The 26,790-nt window shown below is 44.6% G+C and overlaps 1 protein-coding gene across 2 annotated transcripts in view; it reads right to left on the minus strand.

Moving 5' to 3' along the window:
* The window catches only part of GALNS (galactosamine (N-acetyl)-6-sulfatase), a 44,389-nt gene that overhangs the window by 4,802 nt on the left and 12,797 nt on the right, over positions 1 to 26,790 (minus strand). For both annotated transcript variants that reach the window (XM_017816298.1, XM_017816299.1), the window contains 3 exons: positions 21,576 to 21,712; positions 18,974 to 19,076; positions 11,113 to 11,234 (listed from right to left, as the gene is read on the minus strand). In XM_017816298.1, the coding sequence (XP_017671787.1) occupies positions 11,113 to 11,234; positions 18,974 to 19,076; positions 21,576 to 21,712 (362 nt within the window). The remainder of the gene's footprint in view (positions 1 to 11,112; positions 11,235 to 18,973; positions 19,077 to 21,575; positions 21,713 to 26,790) is intronic.

Below are 26,790 nucleotides of genomic sequence, written 5' to 3' on the forward strand. Positions count from 1 at the left end.
CATTCAACCCCCACTCTTCTAAGTGCTTTCCTGCAACACCTGCCTCACTTGGAGATGTTTATTGTAGGGAAACCAAGGGAATGTCAATATTTTGTTTTACAAGAGTGTTCTCAAGCCAAGGGTTTTAAACACAACCCTCGGCCTGTTAAACTCCACAATCACCAAAGAAATGAACTAAAATTACACGAACAGGAAGATGGAGAAGAAGAAGGGACTTGTCCAAGACAAGAATATCTCCTCCATTTCACAACATCCCGAGGTTCTGCCCCATCTACATTCTTCCATTACAGCTTTATTAGTCCAAGCTGGGACCCATCTGTCACTCCTCAAACACGGTTATAAATTACCAGATTCTTATCCACCCGACTACTCCAGTAGGTACTTGTTTAAGTGGTTCAGGGTGTACTTCACTAATACCTCAAGTATTTCTAAAATGGAGGATTCCTACTCAGTGATCTCACTTTGTCCATCACATTAAGAGTCACTTAAAAAAACACAGAGAGCGGCAAATTGCTTCTGAAGATAAAAGAAACAATGACCTGACCTCGGGCTCCCTCTGCTCGCAGTCCAAGCTGGCCAGCAGCCCCACACTCCAGCTAATTTCCTTCTTTGCAAAACAATCACATTTCGAAGCCTAGCAATGTGCCAACAGTTTCCAGTAAACCCTATAAATATCCCAGCTCGGCAGCCATCCAGAGAGAGGCTGATTGTGGGGATAGACCTGAGCTCTGCTGATAGAGAACCGGAAGGGAATGGGAAATGAAAAGGAAGAGAATGTGAAATGAAAAGCTTGAGCAAAGTGTGGCTCTCACACCCAGCTGGTAGAGAGATTGCTGAGCTGATGGACCACATGGAAATTCAGAATATCCTTGAGAAACTCTCGAATTTTACAGGATCATGGAATCATGGAATGGCTTGGGTTGGAAGGGACCTCAAAGCTCATCTCATTCCACCCCCTGCCATGGGCAGGGACATCTTCCACTACACCAGGTTGCTCCAAGCCCTGTCCAACCTGGCCTTGAACACTTACAGGGATGGGGCAGCCACAGCTTCTCTGGGCAACCTGTGCCAGGGCCTCACCACCCTCACAGGAAGGAAGGAGTTTGTTCTGTATACCCAACTTAAATTTCCCCTCTGTCAGTGTAAAGTCATTCCCCCTTGTCCTGTCACTACATGCTCTTATAAATTGAATTTCCTTGCTCTTCTCCCCATGCATCCCACATAAGCTCTCCCAGGTTACTCCTGCACTGCTCCAAAGAAGTTGGGGAGCTGCCAAAGCCCATCTCTGACTCACACCCTGACGAGGACACTCAGGGCAGCAATCCCAGCATTGCATCCCCAAGGCACAGTGGCCTTTCAGCCTGGTGTGATTTTATCTGGAAGCCTTCTGGTTGAATTCCAAATGTGCAGGATTTCCAGCCCGGCAGCAAAAAAAAAAAAAAATCAAAGCACAATTTTAGAGGAGGCAGAGAGGGTTTACAGCTAAGCTGGGTTGACACACAGAGGACAGGAGAGCCTGCACATGGAGAGGGAAGGCTGGAGACAAACACGCGGAGGAGGGTGTGTAAAAACAGGCGAGTTCCAGGGACACACATGGCATCTGAGCTGGAAATGGGATGCAATCAGGGATCCAGAAATATTGTACAGCCTACATATGCCAGTGATGGAATTGGAGCTGGAATCAGTTTAGGAGACACGTGTGTTTCAGTGTTTTAGGATTCCAAAACACCTATAGCACCAGGACTTGAAAGTTCTTCCAAACCTGAGATAATCCCACTTAATAAAGATGCTCATATTAAGGATTAATACAAATTAGTACATATTTTAATCGTTAGACTTTGATACTCTAGATAGCGAATCCTTTAATGCCTCCTCCTGCTGCTCCTGTAACTTGTGTTTATTTCTGTCACATCCTTGTGTCATCTCTCCAGCATTTAAGATTTTCTTTTCAAAGTGGACCCATAAGATAAAATATTGCTGGTAACTAATTAAGCTCCACAGCATCTTTGCAAATATTGAAGTGCTCGATTTCATCCACAGAAATGGCTTTTCAGATGAAGGATTCCAAATTAGCCATAATGTGGACAGAGCAGTGGAAAACACAGCTGTGCTCTGGAGGAAAGAGAAACAATGTGTTGTCACGACTGCTGCTTTTTGCTCCAAATATGCCAGTCTTATTGCAATGAAAAAAGTCTTTTTTGCTATAATCTTTAACTCCTATATTTATCCACAGCATTGATGCTCATCTGCAACCTCAGACACGGGAATGCTACAGAATAATAATGTCAGCTTGAGTCATTTAAATCACAGAATCCCAGAATCCCAGAATGGTTTGGGTTGAAAGATTCCTTAAAGCTCACCCAGTTCCACCCCCTGCCACAGGAAGGGACACCTTCCACTATCTCAGGTTGCTCAAAGTCCCGTCTAACCTCACTGTGGACACTTCCAGGGATGAGGCAGCCACAGCTTCTTTAGGCATCCTGTGCCAGGGCCTCACCACTCTCACAGCCAAGAATTCCTTCCCAATATCCCATCTTTCCCTGCCCTCTGGCAGCAGGAAGCCATTTCCCCTTGTCCTGTCACTCCAGATCCTTTTCCAAAGTCCCTCTCCAGCTCTCTTAGAGCACCTTTATGTACTGGAAGGGGCTCTAAGGTCTTCCCAGAGCCTTCTCTTCTCCAGGCTAAACATCCCTAGTTCTCAGCCTCTCACAGCAAAGGAGCTCCAGCCCTTGGAACATCTTGGTGGCCTCCTTTGGACTTGCTTCAACAGATCCATGTCCTTCCTGTGCTGGGGATCCCAGAACATTCCAGGTGAGGTCTCAACAGAGTGGAGCAGAGGGGCAGAATCATCTCTCTCAACCTCACCTTCTTGCTTTAATTCCCATGTTCAGGACACTCTTTTTTCCAGCTGGCTCAGCAGTGACAGGAAATCTTGGCCTAACCTCAGCTCCTAGTGTTTTGAACTGTTCTCCCCTGTAGCTTCCACGCTTTTAGATTATTTCAGTGTTTAGCACAGGCTGAATGAATCCCCAAAGCAAGAGGGAAACACCTCGGCCCCTATAAATGACCCACAGTTCTCACATGACAAAGCTGCCTCAAGCTAAAAAACGTGGATAAATTATGCTCCAAGTCATACCCCAGCCTATAAACCTCAGTAGGCCTTAATGTGCTCTTAAGATGGCTCAACCTGTTGACACCAGTTTAAACCAGATCTGATTGCAGGTGTCTTCCTTGTAGTGCCACACACAACAGCGATGACCTCGAGTCAGTCAACACTGGGACATCATCATGGATCATCTTCAGGTGCCCTGATGAACACATGGATTGTCTTCCTTTTCCAGAGGTCTGTGAAGTCTCCCTGTGAGGCTGGGGAGTGCAATGCCTGCAGGATGGCACCAGGACTTCACCTGAAGCTGGAGTCATCCATTGAGATGCTGTGCCGTGGGTGTTGGTTTTCCTGTCCTGATCCCATGGAGATCCCCATTCCATGGGGGTTGGTTTTCCTGCCTTGGCCCCATGGAGATCCCTATTCCTGGCTCTGATAAGCTCTGTTTTTTTCTCAGACATTTCTGTTTAGCTCCAGAGTGTGCCCCAAGATCCCATATCCACAGATTTGTGAAGTATTTGCTGACTGCACAGGGGTTAAAACTGCCTCCAGCCCTAAGCAAGTGCATTTTGAGACAAAATCTGCAAGAGTGCCTAGAATTTGCATGTAAAATGGGGATAATTACCTCATGGTAATCAGTCTGAGTTGTTAAGGGAGCTGGGAACCTCTCCTACCTGGAGTCCCATCCTTTCTTGAATTCATATGCAGGACTGGGCTGTAAGGCAGGGTTTGTTACATTCCCTGTTCCAAAGAAAAGATAATATTATCTATACAGGTGTTTGGGCATCATTGTCTGTGAAGATCCAGACCTCGGTGCCTCCAGGGCATGCTGCATTTTGTATTCCAGTCCAACAATCCTGTGGAAGGAGAGCTGGGAATAGCACTGGAAGAATGAGAGGGTGAGCAGGTGGTGTTGTGAGGAGTTTGCTAAAAGAGATCCCCCAGCGTCCATGAAATTATTCCACGCTCAGAAGGAGGGAACAGAGTGGACAAAGTCCAGGGTCATTACACTAATTGACACTTTACCTCCGGGAAGTCCCTGGAGATGCAATCAGGGCTGGATTGGAGCACAGGGTCCCAGGCACAGGTGTGGGCTGTGCTTCCTTCATTTAGTGTAATTGTGCCTTGGCAATCTGTTCCCATCCTCCCTCCCCAACAGCTCCAGTGGAACCTGCTCTGCTGTTAACCCCACCGTGCCCTCCACACACAGCCAGGTTTGGAAGGAGAAGGGTTTTTCTCTTTTGGGGTTAAACTCTGGTTTAATCTTGCTGTCCGTGGTCTCTCGCTTTCGGGTCGGATGGCGGGGTCGGATGGCGTCCCAGGGCAAGGAGAGGAGATTCTCTGCCATCATTAAATACACCCTCAGATAGATCAGCACCCAAACAAGTCCACCAGCATTTCCAGCAGGTTTTAAAGATGTTTTATGCCTCATCCTGATGATTTATATATGGGCATAGTGCAGTATGTCTATCCTGGGAGTGACAGGACCATGTTGTTACTGAGAGGAATGTAAGAAAATGGGAATTATATGTTATATATATTCCCATAATTTTATAAATGGGATTCACAGAAATCTGACACTGGGTTCTAGGCCAGGTTGGATGGGACTTGGAACAACCTGGTCTAGTGGAAGGTGTCCCTGTCCGTGGCAGTGGGTAGAGCGAGACGAGCTTTAAGGTCCCTTCCAATCCAAACCATTCTATAGTTCCATGATTCTATGAACAGTAGCTGTTGGATTTATATGAAGTTATGGGAAGAGCATAAAATGTTTCTAATGATACTTTACTTCCTTCTCCCTTGGAATTATTTTAATTAAAACCATTATTTTTAATTGTGAAATACCCCCAGATTATGATAATTTGATTTTATCTGTTATCAGTGCTTTGAGGCTTTGCAGCACCATAGTATTCAAGTCTTGATCTTGTCTTATTATTCAGTCTTCCTCAGTTCCTCTCTTCTATTATCAAGTTTATTTGCAATTTAAAGAATGCACAGTGGATGAGGCAGAGACTGGTTTGGGGCTCTGCTGCTGGAATTACTGGAGAGACTCAAAGGGCCAAGGAAAACAAACAAAGAATCAAAGAGAAGATTGAAAGGTTCCCCAATTCATCCCTGGTCCAGCAGCATTTTGGGTCCCAGATGCATTCCCGGAGGGGCATATGCACATTTAGTCCCAGGAATACTTGGAATCATAGAATCATTAAGGTTGGAAAAGACTTCCAAGATCATCAAGTCCAACCTGTGACAGACCCTCACCTTCCCTGCAGCAAGATGTGATGGTGCTGATCTTCTACTTGCTTACTTATTTTCATGGAAATTTTAACTCCCCAGCTTCCAGAATCCCCCCAGTGATTCTCTTCCACAGGTGTATTTTCCTTCACCCTTTTCCCTGGTTCTGTACCGCTGTCCCACCTGGCTTACCTGCTTCTCCCAACCTTCCTGCATCCAGCCCCTGCGAGGTTGATGCTCCATGTTTTTATTGCCATCTCTGAGGCTCTTTATCCATGATTTCCACACTTTTAGTGTTTCTCAATGCCACCTCTCCTGTGGCAGCTGCTAATCCACCCCTGCAATGCAGCTGGTACCATTTCCCTCTTTTCCATGCTGAGGAGGCAGCATCTCCCCTGGGCACCATCCTGGCTCTTTGTTATTCACATTTTTTCCTTGTTTTGCACCTTCTCTCTCTTCCCCACAGCCAGGTTTCTGCCCTGAGCTGTAAGGCAAGACTGGCAACTTTTCTCTCAGATCCTTTCCCCTTTAGCTTCCCTTCAGGAGCTCCTTCCCTTTTTTTCTGGCTCCATAACCACTGCAATTACCTCTCTGATGATTTCCTGAATTTTCCATCTGCTCGAAATAGGCACTTGTGAGCTCTCTTCTTAATTAATGTGTTCTAAAATCATTATGTTCATCAACCAAGCCTTATCACTTCCATTTTCTTCCATAATAGTAAAATCCATTGCCCTAAGTAAAACACAGGAATTTTGATGTTCATAATTCAGTAAAACTCAATCGCTCAGAGCAGAAGTTGCTATAAACCTGGAGTAACAACAAGGTGTGAGCAGGCTGCACTTACTCTGTCCTTACTTGTTATTGAGGCTTTGCACCTCTGGCTCAAACTGACAGAATTTGAGAGATTTCTGTTGTAAATTCCTTTTGCAGTTTTGGAGTTAAAACACTTTTTCTACTTGAGGCTGGATTAGGTATTTTGTTGAGTGTATTTTTAGTTGTGCCAGCTTTGCTTTATATATAAATATATATATATACATATTATTATTTGTGTTCTTCTTGCTTGGTAATAAAGCATTTAGTAAAGTTGTGTATAAACAATAATCTGACTCGGATAATAAAACTGACAAGTGGTTGTGAAGATGTTACCAACAGATAATTTTACTGAATTTGTCACACTGGAGAAATAAGTTCCCTCTGTGGGACTTAGCAGACACACAATACCCCAAAGATAACAGAATGTGGTCAAGAAAAAGACCTATCAGATCTTTTAGTTCTGCATTTGGATAAATTTGGTAACGCGAGCAGTTTGAGTGTTTTGTTATGAAGCAAAAACCCCGGTTATTGCATCCAGGGAGGAAACAAAACCCTGCTTAGACTTGAGGAAATGCTTCTGCTTTCTGTGCTCCCTAACACACAACCTTAGTTCTATTTTGAAGTTGAGAGCTATTAAAAAAGAGGTATTTTCTGATCTAGGCAATCTCTCAGACAACAAAAAGACACAAACCGTTCACTTCTCACCACCAAGGAGCTGATAACGAGGTAACTCTTACACAAGTGCAGTCACATTACCACATTTTTGGCAACCAAAAGAAAGATTATTTAGCAGCAACCTCCCTTCTTTGAAATATATTGCCCAAATTTATCCTGGTATTGCAGATTTCTTATTACAAGCACCTCTCCAGGTGCCAGTTTTGCCTCATTGCTCCCTGCAGGCGTGTTCAAGTCCCACCTCATCCTGCAGCCATGGAAATGTTTGGCTTGTCCAAGTTCTGTCAATGCCAGGACTCCTCAGTGCTGCTTCTCAGAGAGTCCTTTTCCCAGCAGAGAGACAAGAGCTTGGGAGTGAATGTATCTGATGGTAACCCCGAGCATGTCAGTCCTGAAGGTCACCCACAGCCCAGGGATCTTGTTCCATCCAGTCTCCTGATGTAGGGACGTCACTGTGCCATCAGCCAGGCAAGTTCAGGCAGTGTGAGGACTCATAACATGAATTTGGCAATGAATCCCACCTATCAAAATCCAAAGGTTGGGAGGCTGTTGGATTGCTAGAATCGCTCCAGTCCAGATTGGGAAGCATTAATAAATATCTGAAGAGAAAAGAAGGCTCTGGAAAGACCTTACAGCCCCTTCCAGTGCCTAAAGGGACTCCAAGAGAGCTGAAGAAGGACTTTGGACAAGGGGGAATGGCTTCCCACTGCCAGAGGGCAGGGATACATGGGATATTGGGAAGGAATTCTTCCCTATAAGGGTGGGGAGGCCTCGGCACAGGTTGCCCAGAGTAGCTGTGGCTGCCCCATCCCTGGAAGTGTTCAAGGCTTGGAGCAATCTGGTCTAGTGGAAGGTGTCCCTGCCAATGGCAAGAGGTGGAACTGGATGAGCATTAAGGTCCCTTCCAACCCAAACCATTCCATGATTCTGTGATATTTCAAGCCAAAGGAGCAAACACAACTGTGTCCGTTGGCAGAAGATGGGGCGCAGGAGAGACTCCAGTCAAATCCAGAGGGGAAACAGCAGGAAGAAACAGTCACAGCCCTGTTGGGAAGATCTGTTCCTAGAGCAGATAAGGGCAGGGGTGCAGGCACAGCCTCACATGAAGGGAACACAAGTGCAGAGTGCCAGATGGCTCAGCACTGCCAGACGTGTACTCACCACACTAACAGGACCTGCCTGTAATTGCCTGACCAGTTTTTCCACTGCATGGAAAGTGTCCCTGTGGGAGACAGGCTTTTGCTGATATTGTTTGCAGGCAGGCTCCAGGAAATCCAGTGAACCATGTCAGGAAGAGGAAGGACTTGTCCTGCTTCACCAAGAAACCCAGGGAACCAAACACTTTATGTGCTGCCCCAGACCTTGAAGGATTTGCATTTTCAGGGATCCTTCAGCAGCCACTTAACAAAGACTGAAAAGCTTTGTTTGATTTGGGGAACAAGAGGTTATTTCTATCCACTCATCTTCCTAATACAGAATAACAGAATCATGAAAAGGTTTGGGTGGGAAGGCACCATCTTTTTCCAACACCCATGTCATGAGATGACCCAAAGTAGTGGTGGGCTTGGCAGTGCTGACTTAATGGTTGGACTTGATGATCCCAAGGGTCTTTCCAACCTTAAATATTCTCTGAATCTATGAAATTGTAGCCTTGAAGAATTCTCTCTTAGTGTCCTGCATGTGCAGTGTGATAACCCAGAGACATTTCAGATGAGCTCCCTGAACACCTGCAAGTCAAGCATGTTGCTGCAATTGAGTGAGCTGGCTGATTTCTAGGATTCCCTGGCTCTGAGATCCCCTGGGATCCCAGAATGAGCCCAAATACATAAGCAGCAAATCTCTCTGGAGAAGCATGTGACGCCAGGCCCTCCTGAGCAGCAATGACAGCTCTTACTAGTTGTTTTACACTCCAAATTAATGCAAATCAAGGGATATGACAGATTATTAAAATCATTTCAGGGAAAAGAAAAGGCTGCACTAAAATAAGGAATAAATGAAATTAAAAGTGAGAAAAAGCAGGCAGAGAGAACACAGCCAGCATGTAGGGACAGGCAGATGCAGGCTTGGAAGAGGATGCTGGATTCCCTTTGGAGAAACATTAGTGTTGGGACTCCCACCAGGCTGTCTGCCAAGGGGGATAATTAAGCTAAATAAAAATACACACCAGTAACAGCTCCACAAATGAGGGTAATTTAATTACCACATTCGATATAGGAGACCCACTTCCCATGAGTTTTCCATTGTGACCAGAGAGGAGACAATAGCGGCAGAATGTGCTGGAGAAAGGAAGAGTCATTTGCTAAAAAGAGATTTTCTATTAGGGTCTGCATAATAAACATCAGCACAGCTTTCCATAATCGTGTCATAATCTTGCCATAAAATTCAATCAAACAACAGCTTGTGAATGTCCAAAAAAATCAATGGAACCGTACGAGAAGTGATTGCAGATGTAACACTGGGATTTATTTCAATGCTCAATCCATGGGGGTGGGAAGGAACAGCTAAAGAACAGGGAAGCAGGTGTGCTGCCAACACCTCTTAGGGAAGAGCTCCTCTGCCTCAAATCCAGAGATAAACACAAACAGTATCACAGAATCACAGAATATTTAGGGTTGGAAGGGACCTCTGGAGGTCACCCAGTCCAACCCCCCCTGTGCAGGCAAGGGTCACCTGGAGCAGGTGACACAGGTGACAAACACAGTAGGCAAACTACAGTTCAGAGAGTACTACCCACTTATTTGATTTTTGGAAAAAGAGGTCATTTTTATCCACTCATCTTCCTAATATAAAATCACAGAATCATGGAATGGTTCGGGTTGGAAAGGACCTCAAAGCCCATCCAGTCCCACCCTCTGCCATGGGCAGGGACACCTTCCACTATCCCATGTTGCTCCAAGCCCCATCCAACCTGGCCTTGGACAATTCCAGGGATGGGGCAGTCACAGCTTCTCTGGGCAACCTGTGCCAGGGCATCGACACCCTCACAGGAAGAATTTCCTCCCAATAGCCCATCTAGCCCTGCCCTCTGGCAGTGGGAATCATTCCCCCTTGTCCTGTCACTCCAGGTCCATGTGAAATAAAATAGTTGTCAAACTGCCCAGGCCATGGTCCCATCTGGAATCCCAACCCAGTGTCCTTTCACTGAGCTGTATTTACAACCCAGGAGCTGCAGATTTGCTTTATTCATTAGTGCTGGAATGCAGTGGAAAGCAGAGCTAATGTTGGGCTCCCAAAGAACTTTATCCACTGCCTGATGCAACTCTAAAGTGCTCTGTTAAGTGAGAGTGAAGTGGAAATATTCCCCCCCCTTCTCTCTCTGGTGAAAACACTTAGTGGCCAGCACAGGCTCAGATCCTTTGAAACGAACGGAGCGAGCGTGTCCACTCAATTATTTAAAACAGTTGAGTAATTGCAGCCCTGTCAGCTCAGAAAACATCTCCCTCTGTCCAAGCTGCTGCACAAGCCCATTTCTGGGCAGGCAGTCACAGCAGCACCAGTTTTCTCTTTATCTATTCCCACACTCTCCCAGTCAGTGCCACTGGTGAGGGATGAGGTTGGGTGTCCCCGTTTGCAGCTGGTTTTGCCACAGGGTAAAAGAAGGAGGGAGGTGGGAACACCTTGGGAGCCTTTTTGGAGGTGGCAGATTTCTTTGTGGGCTGTGCTGGCTGAGGACTCCATAAATCCTTCCAGAAATCTCTCAGGGCATGGTGTGTGCTGGAGATAAATATTACAATAGGAGGCTTAGAGGAAAATGGATTCAGACAGCCAGGAGAGCCCACGGATGGAACAGGATTGGGCAGAAAGTCCTCCTGTTAAACAGCCTCTGGAGAAGCTCCTTTAACTGGGCTGGGAGATTGGAAGGTTACCACACCTGTCTTCCAGAGATTCTAGTCCCACAGATCCCTGGTTGTTTCTTCCCTAGTCCCAAAATACACAAAGAATCACAGCTCCAAGGCCCACACTCAGCAGCACCTCTGTTTTATTCCACAGCTGTGCTGCATCAGTCCTGTCCTGTCCAAAAATGTGTGTTTTCCTCCTCCCTGAGGGGTTGTAGGACATGGAACAAGAACAACCGGAATGACAAGTCCATATGCACACCCATCTAACCTGACCACCTGAAAACTAAGGTTTGTTCCTTTTTCCTGAGAAAAAGTGTGCAGGAATACCATTATTTCCAAGAACGGATTTCTGGGACATTTTTTAAGCACATTTCAAGAACCAGCTACCAAAGCAAATGAATTTTATACACTGACAGTGCTAGGTTTTCACAAGCTCATTAACTTGCTCACCTTAATGGGAACTTCTCCCCAGGGTCCCTTCCCAGGTGGAACAGCAGTGGCAGGTAAGTGTGTTCCTCCTGTGTGTGTGTTGTCACTCCAGAGACACTCTGCCCAGGACAGAAATCAGTGCCCTGCAGGAAAAGGCAGAGAAGTCATCAAGGGTGACACAGGAGAGGGAACAAAATCGATTCCAGTGACAACACTTTCACCAGCACCTTGTTCCAAAATACCTACAAACACCCAAGAGTCCACTTCAGTCTGCAAAACAGATTCTGAGCTGGTGGGGTAAAATAAGGTGACAAAGTGGAGTTGCACTGACATAAAAGCTGAAGCACCTCGTACATTCTTGTCTTATAAAAATACAATCCCTGTAAAATATTCATTGAAATGAAATGGCAAAACAAAAGATAAAGAGGAGGAACCATTTAATCATAAAAATTCTGCACATGGAAACTATCCTCTCTCTTTGGTTCCTGTGGCTTCGAAATAGAGAGGATTGGATCACTTTGCAGTTCTGATCAAAAACAAAATCCCAGGAGGAACACCGAGTCACCCTGAGAGGCCTGGGGATTGCCCTGGGAAAGCAACTGGGAGCAGTAAGGGGTTAAGTGCTCACTGGGCACCGAGGGACAGAGTTTCCAGCTCCCTCCATCTGCCCTTCCAGCCTTGCTAGGCTACTGCTCCCCAAGCCCAGCCTGTTATTAGCCAGTTGTGAGCTCCCTAATCCCTGGCCTGCAGCCTCCAGAACCCATTTAAACCCTGGGAATAGCCAAAAATGCAAAAGCACTAATTTCCCTGAGCAGCCAATAAAGCAGGGCCCCTCCAGCCCAGCAAGGACTGGCCCCAAATGGACTTGTTAAAGCTGGGCTTTACAATTCCAGCTCCCACGCTGGGTTCCTTACAATCCCTCAAAATGCCCCGAGACATGGACAGAGACATGGAGAGAAGGTAAATGGGAATCTTTCAATGGAAGTGGGAAAGCAGCTGTAGCATTTGCTTATAAAACAAACTGAAAAGGCTCTCTACAGATGTTGGTAGGATTTGATTGGCAAACAATTTTCTAAAAATATCCCATGTTTTTAATGGACAGCTGGTCAGTGGAGCAGTTAATATTCTGCTTTTCAATAAAGCAAGAAGTTTAGAAGCCCATGAAATCCCATTTATCTGCACAGAGCTATAGATTCCTGAATCACTGACTGGAAAAATAAGGGAGTTGCTTGATAGGTTGGAGTGGCCCTACCAATAATGGACTTTAAATGGATACAAAACTGATTGACCTTTCCACCCTGTGACGCCACAGGCCTCTGGAACACACAGGGAAAATAGATTTTTGTGGTTTTTTTTCCATAAAAGGACCAGTTAATAAAAAGGTATCAAAGCCTCTATAACATCCAAATTATAATTTGGATGCAAATCAAACAAGCAATTTAATTAAGAGCCTGCTAATTGGTACAATGCTCCTCGGCTGCAAACGCTTCGGTTTGAAAGAAGATTTTAGTCTCTTGGGTCTTTGTTTAGACATTGCTCTGTTTACATTTTAGCTTTTGTTTCCTATAAATTCTTTGTAGTCTGGACTCCAGAACACAGCCCAGGCTACAGTCCCAGAGATTCCCAGGAAAGAAAGTACAATTTGCCTGACGGTACCAGCCAAAAGCTGTCTGTCCTTCTAATTTAAGCACTCAATGCCCTCTTCAAAAGCAGCGGAAAATCAAAATAAATAAATAAATAAAACTCCAATAAATAAAACTACCTTTTTATGACATTGGCTGAAACCACCCTATAAATTTCTAAGGCATTTCAACTTTATCTCTGCAAATAAAATGGACTATTATTATTTTTATGTACCGTGTGACAGCCAATATTCAAGTTGCAGAGAGCGCTTCAAAGATTTTCTACCTGTTCCTCAACAGATTAGCAAAAATATGATATAAATATATTATTTTATTTTATATATATTATATTTTATTAAATATATATTATACATTAAATGTATAAAAATACACCCTCAAACCCTTGATCAAGGCACTGTCCTGTATCAGAGTAACTAACACACTACAGATACAGCCAGAGGAGACCAGTCCTCTGTTCCTTTGCTAGAAAAGAATATTTAACTTATCTTTCACACCTTTATCTCATTCTGTTTGTCAGTCAAAGCATTTTCAATTCTCAGGATGGAAAGAAATCCTATACCATCTTAAAAATCCTGGGATCCCCAAGTCTGGATTGCTTTGCTTTCCCGGGGCAAATCAGTCTAAATTAAATCTGCTTGAGACTTGAGAACTATTTAAGGGCAAGACAAACCACATTCTGGAGCACCTAGACCACGCTTCTGGTTGCTTGGAAGGTTTGGTGATGTCTGGAGCTATGTCATGTCAGAGAAGAGCCGACAGGTGCCTAAGCCTGTCCTATCCACCAGGATAACACAACCCAGATCTGCCACCCCTTCATCCCCTGTCACTCCCTTAAAGCTATTTATTGTCAGACTGTTAATAACAATATGCAGGGATCAAGAGCCACTTAAAGCACATTCCTAATATTTTATCCTGCTCACTATCCAAGGTAATAAATGGAGTCTCCATCCCTGGAGGTGTCCAAGGAACAACTGGACGTGGCACTCAGTGCTCTGGTCTGGGTGACAAGGTGGGCATCAGTCACAGGTTGGACTTGATGGTCTGGGAGGGCTTTTCCAACCTCAGTGATTCTGTAATTTCCATGTCCACAGGTAATGCTGACCAAACACAGTGGAAAGATCACTGCCTGTGTTTAGGTAAGCTCTTGGAGCTTTTCTCCTCCATCACAAAAGCATGAAAGCCAAAACAGAAGACCCTGTCTAGAACATTTCCTGCTTTCTAAGGGAGCCCATAAAAGAGCATCAAATGGCACCAGACATAGCTCAGCTCTGTACTAGCTCTAACACAGCATTTTGCACCACTGTGTAAAACTATTTGTCGTAGGAGAAATTCCAACAGAAGTTATTATTATTATTATTATTATTATTATTAAAACATAACATTCTCTGTCCATTACATGAACCTCCCAGAGAGCCCATCTTCCTGTCCTTCCCAGCAATCAAGTAACCCAGATTGTTTCCTTGTTTCTAAGACACTGCAGCCCTTGGCTGCACAGCTTATGCTCTAATTTCCAGAGCAAATGGACCACAGATGCTGTGTCAATATAGACATGAGACAAACACAGCCGGTTGCCAGTTTGGGCTCTGGGCCAAGAGATGGAATCACCACTTGTGTTAACGTGAGCCCTCTGGCAATTCCTCACCCTGGCTCCAGCCCAGATCGCTCCGACTTGACAGGCGGCCGCGGATTTGGATAGTGCCGCACAAATCTGGATCTGTCTCCTGCTCATGTCTCCTCCTTCCACCACAAAAAACCCAGAGCAGCAAAACCGTGTTAATATTGGAAGGAGAAAAGCACAGCTGTTAATGAAAGCTGGGAATGTTGTTTCTTGCTGTTTGCCACAGCACCTGTAAATGGTGCTCTCCCTTCCTGGGTGATTTCCAGCAAAATCCTCCTAAAGTGGAGCTCAGGATGAGCAGACATCTCAAAGTGTGACTGCCAAGCTTCAACACTGTGGACCAAGAATTGCCTCTAATGTGTTAAGTGGCTGGAAGAGCCCCCAGAAGATGGGCAGCCCCCGAAGATGGGCAGCTCACAAGCCTCCCGATCGATGGCCGGTTCATATGCTCAGAGGACCACAATGAAATGTCATTATTTGTGAGGTTCTACTTGACTTCACATCCCCTGTGCAGAAAAGGCTTTATCGATCCCTTCACGTGGAGGAGAAGGGCAATCAGACAGCCTGACTGGAATAACCCCTTTGGCATTTTGCATTAAAACAATAGGAGCTGCTGGCAGGCACCTACAGCCATCCTTTAAAGTCACAGCAGCGCTCTGGAAACTCAGTGAACACTCCTAACAAGCTGACAGCAGAAAGGTTGATGTTATCAGCCACTCTCCAACAACCAAAGGGCCTTTTCCACATGCTTTTCTTAATTATTTTTCCCCTTCTTGCATCAGTGCTCTTGGAGGGCACAAGGACTGTTCTGTGCTGGATACTCTTGGTGGCAGGCAGAGAAAAGGAAATTTCCTCTCTCTTGCAGCTCCTACTCCTGCCTCCCCCACACAGCATGAAATTAGTAGATTCCTGAGGACTTGCTACCTACTCAGTTAAATCTATAGAGAATATCCAGTTTTGCCCCTTGCAGACCCCTACTTCCAAACAAGAACAGCATTTTACAGGTGATTTCCAGTAAAAGTCCTGTGTGTTACACTATGCGAGGGACCTCTCCAGGTTTATCCTTAGTTCTCCCTTCTGCTATTTTTATCACTGCTGATTTTTGCTGTAAGAAAGGTGGACAAAAATGGAAAAGCTTTATACCCATCAGTCAGAGCAACAGGGACTCAGCCCTGTGCAGGAGGGAGATCTCTCTCCCTCTACCAAACTATTTAAAAATACAAACACATTTTTCAAGTCAGGTTTCCTTTCATCTCTCTCTGTCCCATTTATCACCTCTTGAATGTCAGAGATGTCAAATTATGTAAACATGAGCACCTATACAGATGGAAGCCAGGTAAACAGCTCTAAATAAGCATCCTGTGCAATCCACAGGGAAAATGTCCCATGAAGTGCTTATTCCCACTTGCTTCTGCTGAGTGAGCCTTCCCTTTATGCTTTCAAGAGACCATCCCTTCAAGAATCAAAACATCCAGTTAATCCAGCAGAAAAGAGCATCAAGGTATCCTCCAGCACTGAGAGAGACTACAAGACTTTATGACAGGAGTCAGACTAGAAAAAGAAATTGCTTGGGGGTTAAAAAATAAACAAGCAAAAACCGGGAAGAACAGAAGAGCACAATTCATCTCTGTGTCAGATGACAAGTTCTAATCCCAGGCCATAAGGCAGAGGATGCAGACCAGTAAGGGCATGTTACTGTCAGGGGACTTTGGGATGACTATAAACCTGTGTACTGCTTGCATGGGATGTTTCCAGGGTAAATATTCCAACTGCCATATGGAGAGAAGCCTTCAGATCCCTGTTCTGCTTTCCTAGGCTTTGCTTTCTGCAAGCTGTGTCTCCCTGGTGCATTTTTATTTGTGTGTACATTCTTTATTGCTGAACTAACTTACCCCCCATTCAAACCCAGCTTTCCAGGTGAGGGGCCAAAGTTGGCCACATCCTTCCTTGCTCATTCTAGTCATCTTAGACAGACCCAGGACAGGCACCAGTTTCCCATTTTCCAGTATCAACATGAAAATGTGGGTTTAGCTGCTTTAATGGTATAATCTCATCTGAAATTCAAACAAAAATGCACCAAGTGTGTATTAAAACTAGGGCAAGTTTTCTGTATTGATGATTTCCCACACTGTCAATTACGTAGGGGATTCTGAAAGTGAAAGGAGGCTTCACTAAACTGGGCCTTGCATCTGTCCAAATAATGAGATATTCAACCACCCACAAAACAAACCTCTTAAAAATGTGCAGGCAGCTGTTCTGCTACATCTGGCCAACTCTTTCCAACGGATGACATGCCAACCAAATACTCCAGGTCTGAGTGTGGACCTTCAGACACAGAGAGTTTCATATCTGGAAGTTTAATACAGCATCACATTGGAATCGCAGTGAGGAAGGGCCTCTAAAGATCATACAATTAACAAGGCCTCATTAGCTGAAGTTCTGCTGAGATGGCAAATCAAACTTATCAAATAGTCAGAATTCCAAATGCCACAGATGTGCATGGATTTAAATATGTTTTTCAAATTAAATTAGCAAACAAACTGGCTTTTTTGATTCTGGAGTCCAGTATTAACACAGCTGGGAAGTCACTGAAAGAGGCAACTGTATCACAAGGTGAGCTTAGAAACTCCTCCAAGAAGGCTCAGAACTGGTCTGCATTCTGATTTATTTCTATTTTTAAACTTGCAAGGCTTGTAATTAATGGCTCGAGGACACGAGGAGAATTGGAACAAATTTCAGCCTGAGCTTCCTCTGCATGTTGTTAATGGCTGGTCTGGCCACTAATGTGCTCCAATTTTCCCCACATCCAGCACATGTGATCCAAGCTGCAGGAAAGAGAGTGAATTTGTAATGGTCTCTCTGATGTAGGGGATAATTGCTGACTTTTATCAGACAGTAGTTAAACAAAGACTTGGAAGGAAATAAATATTCCTTAATTGCATGACTGCCATTGCTCACAATGGGAGAGCCTCTGGAAGGAGGAACCAGTCCCCATTATCACTGCTCCACACAGACATTCAGAAATAAGTTGAGATCAATGTAGGGGTTTATTTATTCCCCAACTGTGTATGTAAGTGTGGGTATGTGCTTTTATCACCATGGAGAGCAATAATTCATGTGGGAATTTTCCATGCACATGGGAAAAGCATGAGCCCATCCCTACACCCAAACACATGGACATACAAGCTCCCAGTGTCTCCCACACAGGGAAAATCCTCCACTGAGATATATGGGTTTTACTCACATACTAGACAAATAAATTATCTCATTTTATCTGTGTGGAATTAGCATTGAGACAGAGCGTAAAATATATTTCTAGAGTCAACTTTCCTTTCCTCCTTACTCCCCGTAAAACAAACTTTGACTCCTGGAGCATTACAGCCTTCAGGAAGACAAACACATATTTACAACCCTGAATGTAAATGACTCCCTTGGAGCTGACGTTTCACTCTACCCCCAGGACATCCCAGCAAAAGAATCCGTGCACTTTTATATCCACAAATGTCATCAGCACTTAGTTCTGCACCTGTGATGCCTTGAGGACCTACCATAAGTTCAAAAAAAGAGGCATAAAAAAATAAATCATGCAAACAATCCCTCCCCAGTCCCAGTCTGCTGTCAGGATTTTGCTGAGAGCTGTGTCCTAATGCACTGAGTTCATGTCTAAAAGTATAATCAGCAAGGCACACGTGTGAACCTGCCACTTAGAAAATGCCCCAGAGTTTAGTACCCAAGTCTGAGGCAAGAAAGATACAAAAAGAAAGAGAAATAATAGTGCTTAACATCTAATTGTGAGGAGATCAGCCAGGAAATAAGTAAAATTAACAAAATGTAAAGCACTGTGTGATGGGGGCTTGCAAAAATGCTGATAGTAGATGAAACACATGGAATTTACTGCTCTTTCTACTGTGCCTTTCCTACAGCTTTCCTTTCACCTTTCAAGGAAAAAACACCACAAACCCAGAAAACCCATCCCTGTTCCATTTAAATAGTTCAAGGCACCAGGTGTTTTGTCCTAGGAACTGCAAGACATGTGATCCATGTGGCATCGGCCTCCAGATTTTCACAGAATCACAGAATATCCCGAGTTGAAGGGACGCAGAGGGATCAGCAAGTCCAACTGCAAAGGGATACCTGAAAGCTCAGAATTCAGCAGGGAAAGAAGTTTAATATTAAGGGGGATTAAGTGAGCGTTAAAGGGAGCACCTTCAGAGAACTGGGAATTTGCCCATTTTCCTCTACTTGTCCCTGACTTCAGGAGAGGGGTGTGTGACACCTGTCTCCTTAGATTTTCATAGGATCATAGAATTATTTAGGAAAAGCCCTTTAAGATCATCAAGTCCAACCATTCCTCAGCACTGCCAAGGCCACCACTAAACATGTCCCCATGTGCCACATCCACATGGCTTTTAAATCCCTCCAGGGATGGGGACTCCCTGTGCCAGAGCTGGACAACCCTTTAAGGAAGAAATAATTCCTAATATCCAATTTAAACCTCCACAGCGCATCTGGTAGCCCTTAAGAAAATGAATTGGTGATATCCCCAACTTAAAACTGTTTAAAGGGTTGTTTGCCCCCAGGAGCACCAGTGACACCTGGGAGCAGGTCCATGTGCTGTTACCTTGCCATACTCCTCCCAGGAGTTGCTCCAGGTCCAGTAGTGAGCTTTGTAAAGCCCAACTCTCACCGCCATCATCTCGTTGCCACGATAATAGAATATGGGCCTGGGAAAGAGAGCAGAGCTGCATGAGAAACACCACCACACCAGGCCGATAAGGGAGACAAATACCTTAATGCAGTCTGACTTCCGACGTGGATATCAGGCAGGAACAGGCTGCCTCCTAATAGTCTCCTCTGCAAGGTTTTCAATTAACATTTCTTAAAGTGTTCATCAAGTTGAGAGCTCACACAGTGCAAGAATGAAACATTATCCAGCTTGGCTGCCAGTGATTGTTAATCCTTGAACTATCAGCCCCTGGTATTTCCTATAGAGCGTGTCGGTTTAAACATCAAATGACTCACAAGTGCTGTGTGTGTGAGGGAGAAACTGGGATTCAAAGGCTCTGGGATGCTCGGTCTCCTCTTCCCAGCAGCACCAAGTGAACTCCACAGCTATGCCATCAAGCTGTCAGTGTCACCCAGGCAGGGTGGCCGGGAGGACACCAGATGCTGGTGTGTTCTGGATGACATCTCAGAAAAACTCCATATGGAAAAACCTGGCAGCCAGACATGCTGTATCTTTAACTCCTATCCATTTTTTCCCCCCCAAACCTCACTTTGCAGCATGTAAACATACTGCTAAAACTGCATTTTTTCCCAGAGGTTTCACTAATTAAAAATACATCTGGGAAATGCATCTCATTCAGTGCACCTGTGCACTTCTCTGAGCATCCCAAAAACGTTCCTCTTGGTTTCCCCAACAACACACAATTGGTTTTTTTTGAGGAAACAGCACAGAATTTTACTGAAATGGACTATGTGCAGGAGAGAGGGTTGATTTGTTGGTGCAGCTCATCATACAAGGACACCAGATTTGGGCAGCTCTTCCCTCTAGTTGTTTTGGGTGTGATGGTAAAGCTGTTTGTCACTGTCAGGGGGTACAAACATCTTTTCTTTCCTTCTGAGATACCACTCAGCAAAAACTACTTACTCAGGTGATGCCACCTTGAAAAAACTGTCCCTAAATGCAAGGTAAAATTTAAATATCTGTGTCTGAATGATAGGGGTGGCCTTAGATCTTTTATTTTAAAATCATAGCCTCACTGTGGGTTCTTGCACAAACAATGAGCCTTTGTCACCAGGAACAAAGGGAAAGCAACTCTGTCACCAGGAACAAAGGGGAAACAACTCCGTCACCAGGAAGAAGGGAAAGGTACTGCCAGCAGAGTCCATTCCTGATTCTTAACATGTACCTGAAAGGTGAAATAAAGGCAGGGAGAGACCTGCCAAATGCAGCACCTGATCTAAACCAGTGCCACTAACATGCCACCACCACCAAAAAATGCCACAGAGTACTCCAGTCTCTTTTTTTCCTTGCCATAAACTCTCACTATTTGGCCAGTTATTATGTGCCTTTTTGACTGAAGCATTTAGGCTTTTCCTTTTTTAAAAAATACTTTTTCCTTTTTTAAAGAAGATTCCAGCTTGTACTCAATGGTCTGCTATTAATGATTTCTTTTTTTTCCCCCGTTCATTTTTTCGTTTTTAAGCTTGAAAGAACACAACAACTGCATCTCCTGGAAAGTTTTTGGGGGCTGTGGAAACTGTGGTTTGGTCAGGTCTAGGGGGAAAGAAAAAAAAAAAAAAGAAAAAAAGCCGTGATGTGCTCTGAGTGTATTTGTAACACAAAGAGCACCAAGGGGTTGGTGACTGCAATGAAATTCCCCTTTAAAAAAACAGGGAAGTTTTACAAACTTCCAGAAGATGGGACAAGGAGGAACCTGCAAGGCTCGTGGCAGCTCTTGAGTAACACTGCAGGCATGTCCCTTGTTAACAGGTACAGAAAGCACAGAGGCTCAAATCCAACAAGGAAAAGAGCCCAAAGATGTCTTCCATGCATATGTTTCCTTATTATCTCATAAAGTGTATGTTTGCATTCAGATTTCCCAGGCTGCGAAATTCCTCACCAAAATCACAACTACAAGACCTCTTTTGCCCTCTGACACTTCCAATAAAACATTTGTTGCAGGGATATTTGCTGCCAGACCTCAGTGCCTGTACCCAACAGCTGACAGCACCCTAAACATTCCAGGTCTTTAACCCAAATCTATCCCTTCAGAAGCATCCACAGAAGCAGGACTTTGGAAGCTCACCCACAGCCTTTACCTCCACCTCTCCCAAGCAGGGGCTACAAGGACCCAGCACACTCTGGGATGCTTTTCGAGTAATAAATAATGTATTCTCCCCTACCCAGGCTACAGTTCTCAGGCTTTTATCTCCCCTCCTGCCATATGTTGTTCCAAGGATCCCTGCTAACCCTGTGACATTTTCATCTGTCCCCAGACTCCACTGTATGGCAACATGCCACACGTCAGGAAATCCCACCTCAGCAGAGAATTAGCACAGTGTGAAGCTCTGGTGCTGCCCCACCTCACTGAGGGGGGGCAAATATGCATCAATTCAGTTTATAAAAGATATCTGTGAGCTTGTTTTAAAAAATAACCTCCAATTTGGCATCCCTTCAGCTGGGATGCAAGGCAGGGAGCTCTGGGCTCACGACTAACCTGTCAATTAGTTTGCCCTGTAACATGACAGGTAAAAGGTCGATGCCATCAATCTGTCTGTCACTGGGAGGCTGGAGACCCGCCAGGGAGAGGCTGGTGGTGAACAGATCCATCACATTGCCCAGCTGATGGCTGACCTGGAAAAATAAATCAGCAGAAACACATTTGCAAAGAGCCCTTCATAAAAATCCATAAGGAAACAGGTTCCCACCAAAGCTTCCTGAAAATCTCTCCCTTTACAGTGCTGCCATCACCAGCAAAGCTCCTCTTAAAATATAAAGGAAAGGACATGATTCCTATTTCTCCACTTCCAGGGAGAATTTGCATTTTGATTCATTTTTTTCCATTTTCCTCTCTTTCTTCTCACTTTTACAGGAGCGTGTTGTTGCAGAGTTCAACTTAATTTAGCAAATTCCAACTCATTTGTGGATTGAAAAATCAGCACTTACACCAAGAAAAAAAATAGGCCTTGATTTGTTCCCTTCTCCAGGTCATCTCTGAAGTCCAGAATACCCTGAGAGAGTTCCCAGAAAGCACAGGGATAGATGGATAATAACAAAAAGAGCCTGATGACTTCATCTGCAAACCATTTCCAACAATTCAAGAACTGTAAAGTTGTGGTATTTTTAGTCCATATTTTAATAAGGGAGAAAAACATCTGGGTTTGGCTCCAATGGAGATGTTTAAGCTGCTTTTCTTTTTTTTCTTGTCTTTTTTTTTTTTTCCTTTTTCCTTACTTGGAAGCCATACTTATCTCTCTGCTCTTAATTATTTATATTTTAAAACCCTAAAAGTCTGTTCTGACTGATTCTTTCCGAATCTTTGCTCCCACCCTGCTTGGAGGATCTGTTGGAGGATATTTAATTAGTCAGTGACATACTAAATTAAAGCAGATACATTCAAATCAAAAGCACCAGAATGCACCAGCACAAGATGTGACATGAAAAGAGCATTTTCAGCTCTATCACTTGTTGGAAAACACGAAACCATCAGGTACAAGCCCACATCTGTAAGGACAGCAGCACTTTCTGACTGAAATCCAAGTCCAATCCCAACAGTACAATGTTGGGACTATCTGAATCCTTCTACTCACAAACAGCCTGTTAGCTGACACCAATTATTTAAATACAACAAATGATAACATGATAAATGAGTGTTTGTGAGATACTGGCTCTAGAGGAAAAAAAAATAAAGGAAAAATGCTATTTTTCGTGGGACTAAACACTGTATTAAGAGACTGGGCTGAAAACTGAACACAAAGGAAGAATTAAGAAGTTTAAAAAAAGGAACTGCAGAAAGCAACATGCAGGGGCCTAATTACAAGTTTAACATTACAATATCACATTACTTGATTACAGTAATTTCAATTTTTAATGGCTTTCATTCATCAAAAGGTGTTGGCAGGAACACCTCATATTAAAGCGGTATGTGAGACTCTGCCACAATTCCTTGAGAGGAAACAAAGTGCAAAGCTCGAAGCACAAGAGGAAGCCTGGCCATGGAAATCCTTGCTGGGGAAAGCAGTTGGATCAGATGACCAAGATCAACAGGTCTTGGGCATTTGAGTTCAGGATTTATTCCTGCACACTGCTGGAGCAGCCTGGAAAAGGTCATGCTCAGCCTATCCTTGTAAGAAATGACAAATAAAAGGGAAGTGGTGGAGTCCCCATCCCTGGAAGTGTTCCACTTCGGGCTGGATGGGGCTTGGAGCAACCTGGTCTAGTGGAAGGTGTCCCTGCTCATTGCAGGGGGTGGAACTGGATGAGCTTTAAGGTCCTTTCCAACCCAAACTGTTGATGGTTCCAGTCTATGATTCTGTAAGCCCATAAATCCCTCACAAAAAGTAGGTGTATACATGAAGTTCCTTCTCTGCATGGAAAAAAGGCTGGGGATCTTCAACTGTGGAGAAGGAAAGAGAATCAAGCTCTTCATGGGGTAACCCTGTCACCCACAGGATGAGCTAGAACAGTGTTCTGTGCTCCATGGACTGTCCCCTGGCACAGTCTCTGGTAAACTCAGCAATGACTGACATTAAAAAACAATGTACCAAACCCAAAATCCAAACCATCAGCTCAGCCACAGGATCCCAGAAGGGGTGACACTAGAAAGGATCACAGTGGGTCATCTGGTCCAACCTCCCTACTCCAGCAGGGTCAACCCAGAGCACATGGCACAGGATTGTGTCCAGATGGTTCTGGAATATCTCCTGAAGGAGACTCCACATCCTCTCTGGGCAATCTGTTCCTGCAAAGGAAGGAAGTTCTTCCTCATATTCAGGTGGAACGCCCTGGTATCAGTTTGTGCCCGTTGCCTCTTGTTCCATTGCTGGGCACCCTGGAGCAGGACCTGGTCCATCCTGTGACCCCTCCCTGCAGACACTGACGAACATGGATGAGGTCCCTTCTCAGTCTCTTCCCAAGGCTGAACAGCCCAACTTCTCACAGAGATGGTCATCCCCCTGGGGTGCTGGGAATGCTGAAGTCAAGGGATTACAAGCTCTCAGCATCTCAGCAGAGGTGTTCAATCCCTCGTAGGCTCATCCACTGGCTAATTCCCACCAGGAGTGCCATGGGAGAGTGGCAGGACCAGCACACCACCATTCGCAGAGCTCAGGCTCTACTGAAGAGCAGATCTGGCCCCCGCGTGCTCCCTCCCAAGTGCCACGTCAGGAGTCTGAGCCTTTTTGTAATTAGACCTCTCACAATTCATAAATCAAATCCAAAAGTCCCTTTCCTTGTTGTGGCCCCGTTCTCTCGCCTCAATCTTTTGATAAGAGGCAATCGCTGACCTGAGGCTCGTGCCTCTAATATCCCCTAATTTATACAGCGCGTGGGGACAATCCTGTGGGGCCACCATGGTCTCCTTGTCCTGGCCCTTATTAACCAGCACCAGATGTAGATGACTCTCTTTAATCATCCAATTACATTTCTGGTCTCAGACAACATTTTTTCCGTGAAGCAGAGAAAACTTCTTAAGGAAATTAAATGCCCATGCCACAGCCACTTGGATTTATCTGTGCTCTGCAGCACCACATTGAAGAAGGGAAAAGGAAAAAAAAAAAGGTTAATATTTATATAAAACTTTGAAGTATTTTCAGAGAAAAAAATAAAAAAAAACTATTTTTCTCCTGTCAACAGTGCTCTTTCATTCTAGCTGCCTTTCCCATTTATTTATTTATTTATTTATTTATTTAAAAGAAAAGAAAAAGAAAAATCCAGAGAGGGCAACAGCCCAGAGAAAATAAATAATATATAAAAATGAAGGAGATCAGATATTGCTCGTATCAGTGAGGAACAGCTGGTATTACGGATGTAAAAACGGATTTTTTCCCCCCTCTTTCCCCCCCTTCTTTTTAATAAACTCTCAGTATACACATAACGTCTTTAAGAAAATGAAATCCTTTTGCTGTGGGCCACGTTGCTGGAAGAAATAGTCCCCAGTGCTGTTATCAGAGCTTTCAAGCTTTAACTCTGAATCAAAGGCGACAATTAATAAAGTCGCCCCCGCCAGGAATGGAAAGGAGGAAAGCTAAATATTTGAAACTGGGTGAACAAATGTCAGGGTGTTTTTAAATAAAATCCTTTTACAGTTATCACAGCGAGCAGACCTGATATCCCTGTCTAATTCAATTTCAATTTGCGCCCCATGGGAGATAGGGAAGAAAAGGTTGCAATGCTGTCTTTGGGTTGATATGTTCTTTTCTCCTTCAGGAAGCAGGCACGAGAGAGGAAGGGGAGGAGGGCAAGGGGAGAGAGGAGGAGGATTCAAATACCAACAGAATATGATTTTTTTTTTTTCCAGCTGGATCCTTCCAGAAGGCAGATATGGTATGGGGAATGTTGAAATGCTGATTTGTTGTGAATTCACCTGGAAAACATAGCCAAGGAGGAAACTGCAGAAAGGCTGTTTGTGTGTGAATAAATATTCCTGATGGGGGACCAGAATTCACTGAATGTTGATGCCAAGAGCAACATGCATTCCCGAGGCATCTCCCTCCTCCAAAAACCTGCAAATCAGCCAACTGCACCAATTATCCCAACCTCTATCCATATCCTGTCAGGTGCTCACAGTCCTGTCACTTCACTTCTTTTGTTTAAATCAAAAGGTGCTCCTTTATTTAAGCACCCACATGCACGCTTTAATAAAAACAAAACCAATAAGATTATTAATAAACTGCCAGATAAAATCATGGAATGGTTTGGGTTGGAAGGGACCTCAAAGCCCATCTCGCTCCACCCCCTGCCATGGACAGGGACACCTTCCACTAGCCCAGGTTGCTCCAAGCCCCGTCCAACCTGGCCTTGGACACTTCCAGGGATGGGGCAGCCACAGCTCCTCTGGCCAACCTGTGTCAGGGCCCCACCACCCTCACAGGGAAGAATTTCTTCCCAATATCCCATCTGATCACATAAAAAGTCCCTCTCCCTCCTTTATATAAGCTCCCTTAAGGCAGTGGAAGGCCACAATGAGGTCTTCCCAGAACCTTCCCATCAGTGGAATAAGCCTTCCACCCAGCAACTGGATTTCACTGGCCAGAGACATAAGCCCTCCTCTTCTGGCTCTAGTTATTCCTGTTGAAATGACTCCTAGCCCTCTTCCTGCTCCTCAAAAGGTCCAGGGCTGGAAAGGAACAACCACTGTACAGGGAGCAAACCCAATGCAGGAAGGAGGAGTAGATCCAGCTTTGTGCTGAAGTTCATGTCTCTCTAGCCTTTGTTTCCTTCAACTCTTTGGAAAAGAAAGAGCAGTAAGAGACTTCGAAGGAATTTTACCACATTTTACCACTACTTGGGGTGCACAGGTCTTAGGCTGAGGAAGTAAAACTCACAGTCAAGAGGATGTTGAAGCTACAGATTTTGCAGGACACGGGAAAGATGCCAAAAATGTACTACCAAACATGTGTCTCTTCACTTTGTGAGTGAGAGAGGCACTTTTGGAGCAGTGAGTGCCATTGTGAGCTGTATCATACACAAGCAAAGCCAAACCTCTCACCTTTGGTCAGTGCTGCTGAGGGGACCAGGCTGGAGCCTCGATGGCAAGAACACAAGCAGAAAACACACATAAGTATCTATCACATATTTACTGAGCAGTAGCATCACACAGGGTTTAACTCTGTCCCCGGGGACAGGGCCAGAGACCAGAACTGGCTTTGCAAGGACACAGAGTCCAAGAGGACACCTGGGAGCCCATGCACACACCTGGCAGGAAGCATCCT

This window comes from Lepidothrix coronata, unplaced genomic scaffold (genome assembly GCF_001604755.1).
Source record: "Lepidothrix coronata isolate B3197 unplaced genomic scaffold, Lepidothrix_coronata-1.0 Scaffold54, whole genome shotgun sequence".
NCBI classification, from domain to species: domain Eukaryota; kingdom Metazoa; phylum Chordata; class Aves; order Passeriformes; family Pipridae; genus Lepidothrix; species Lepidothrix coronata.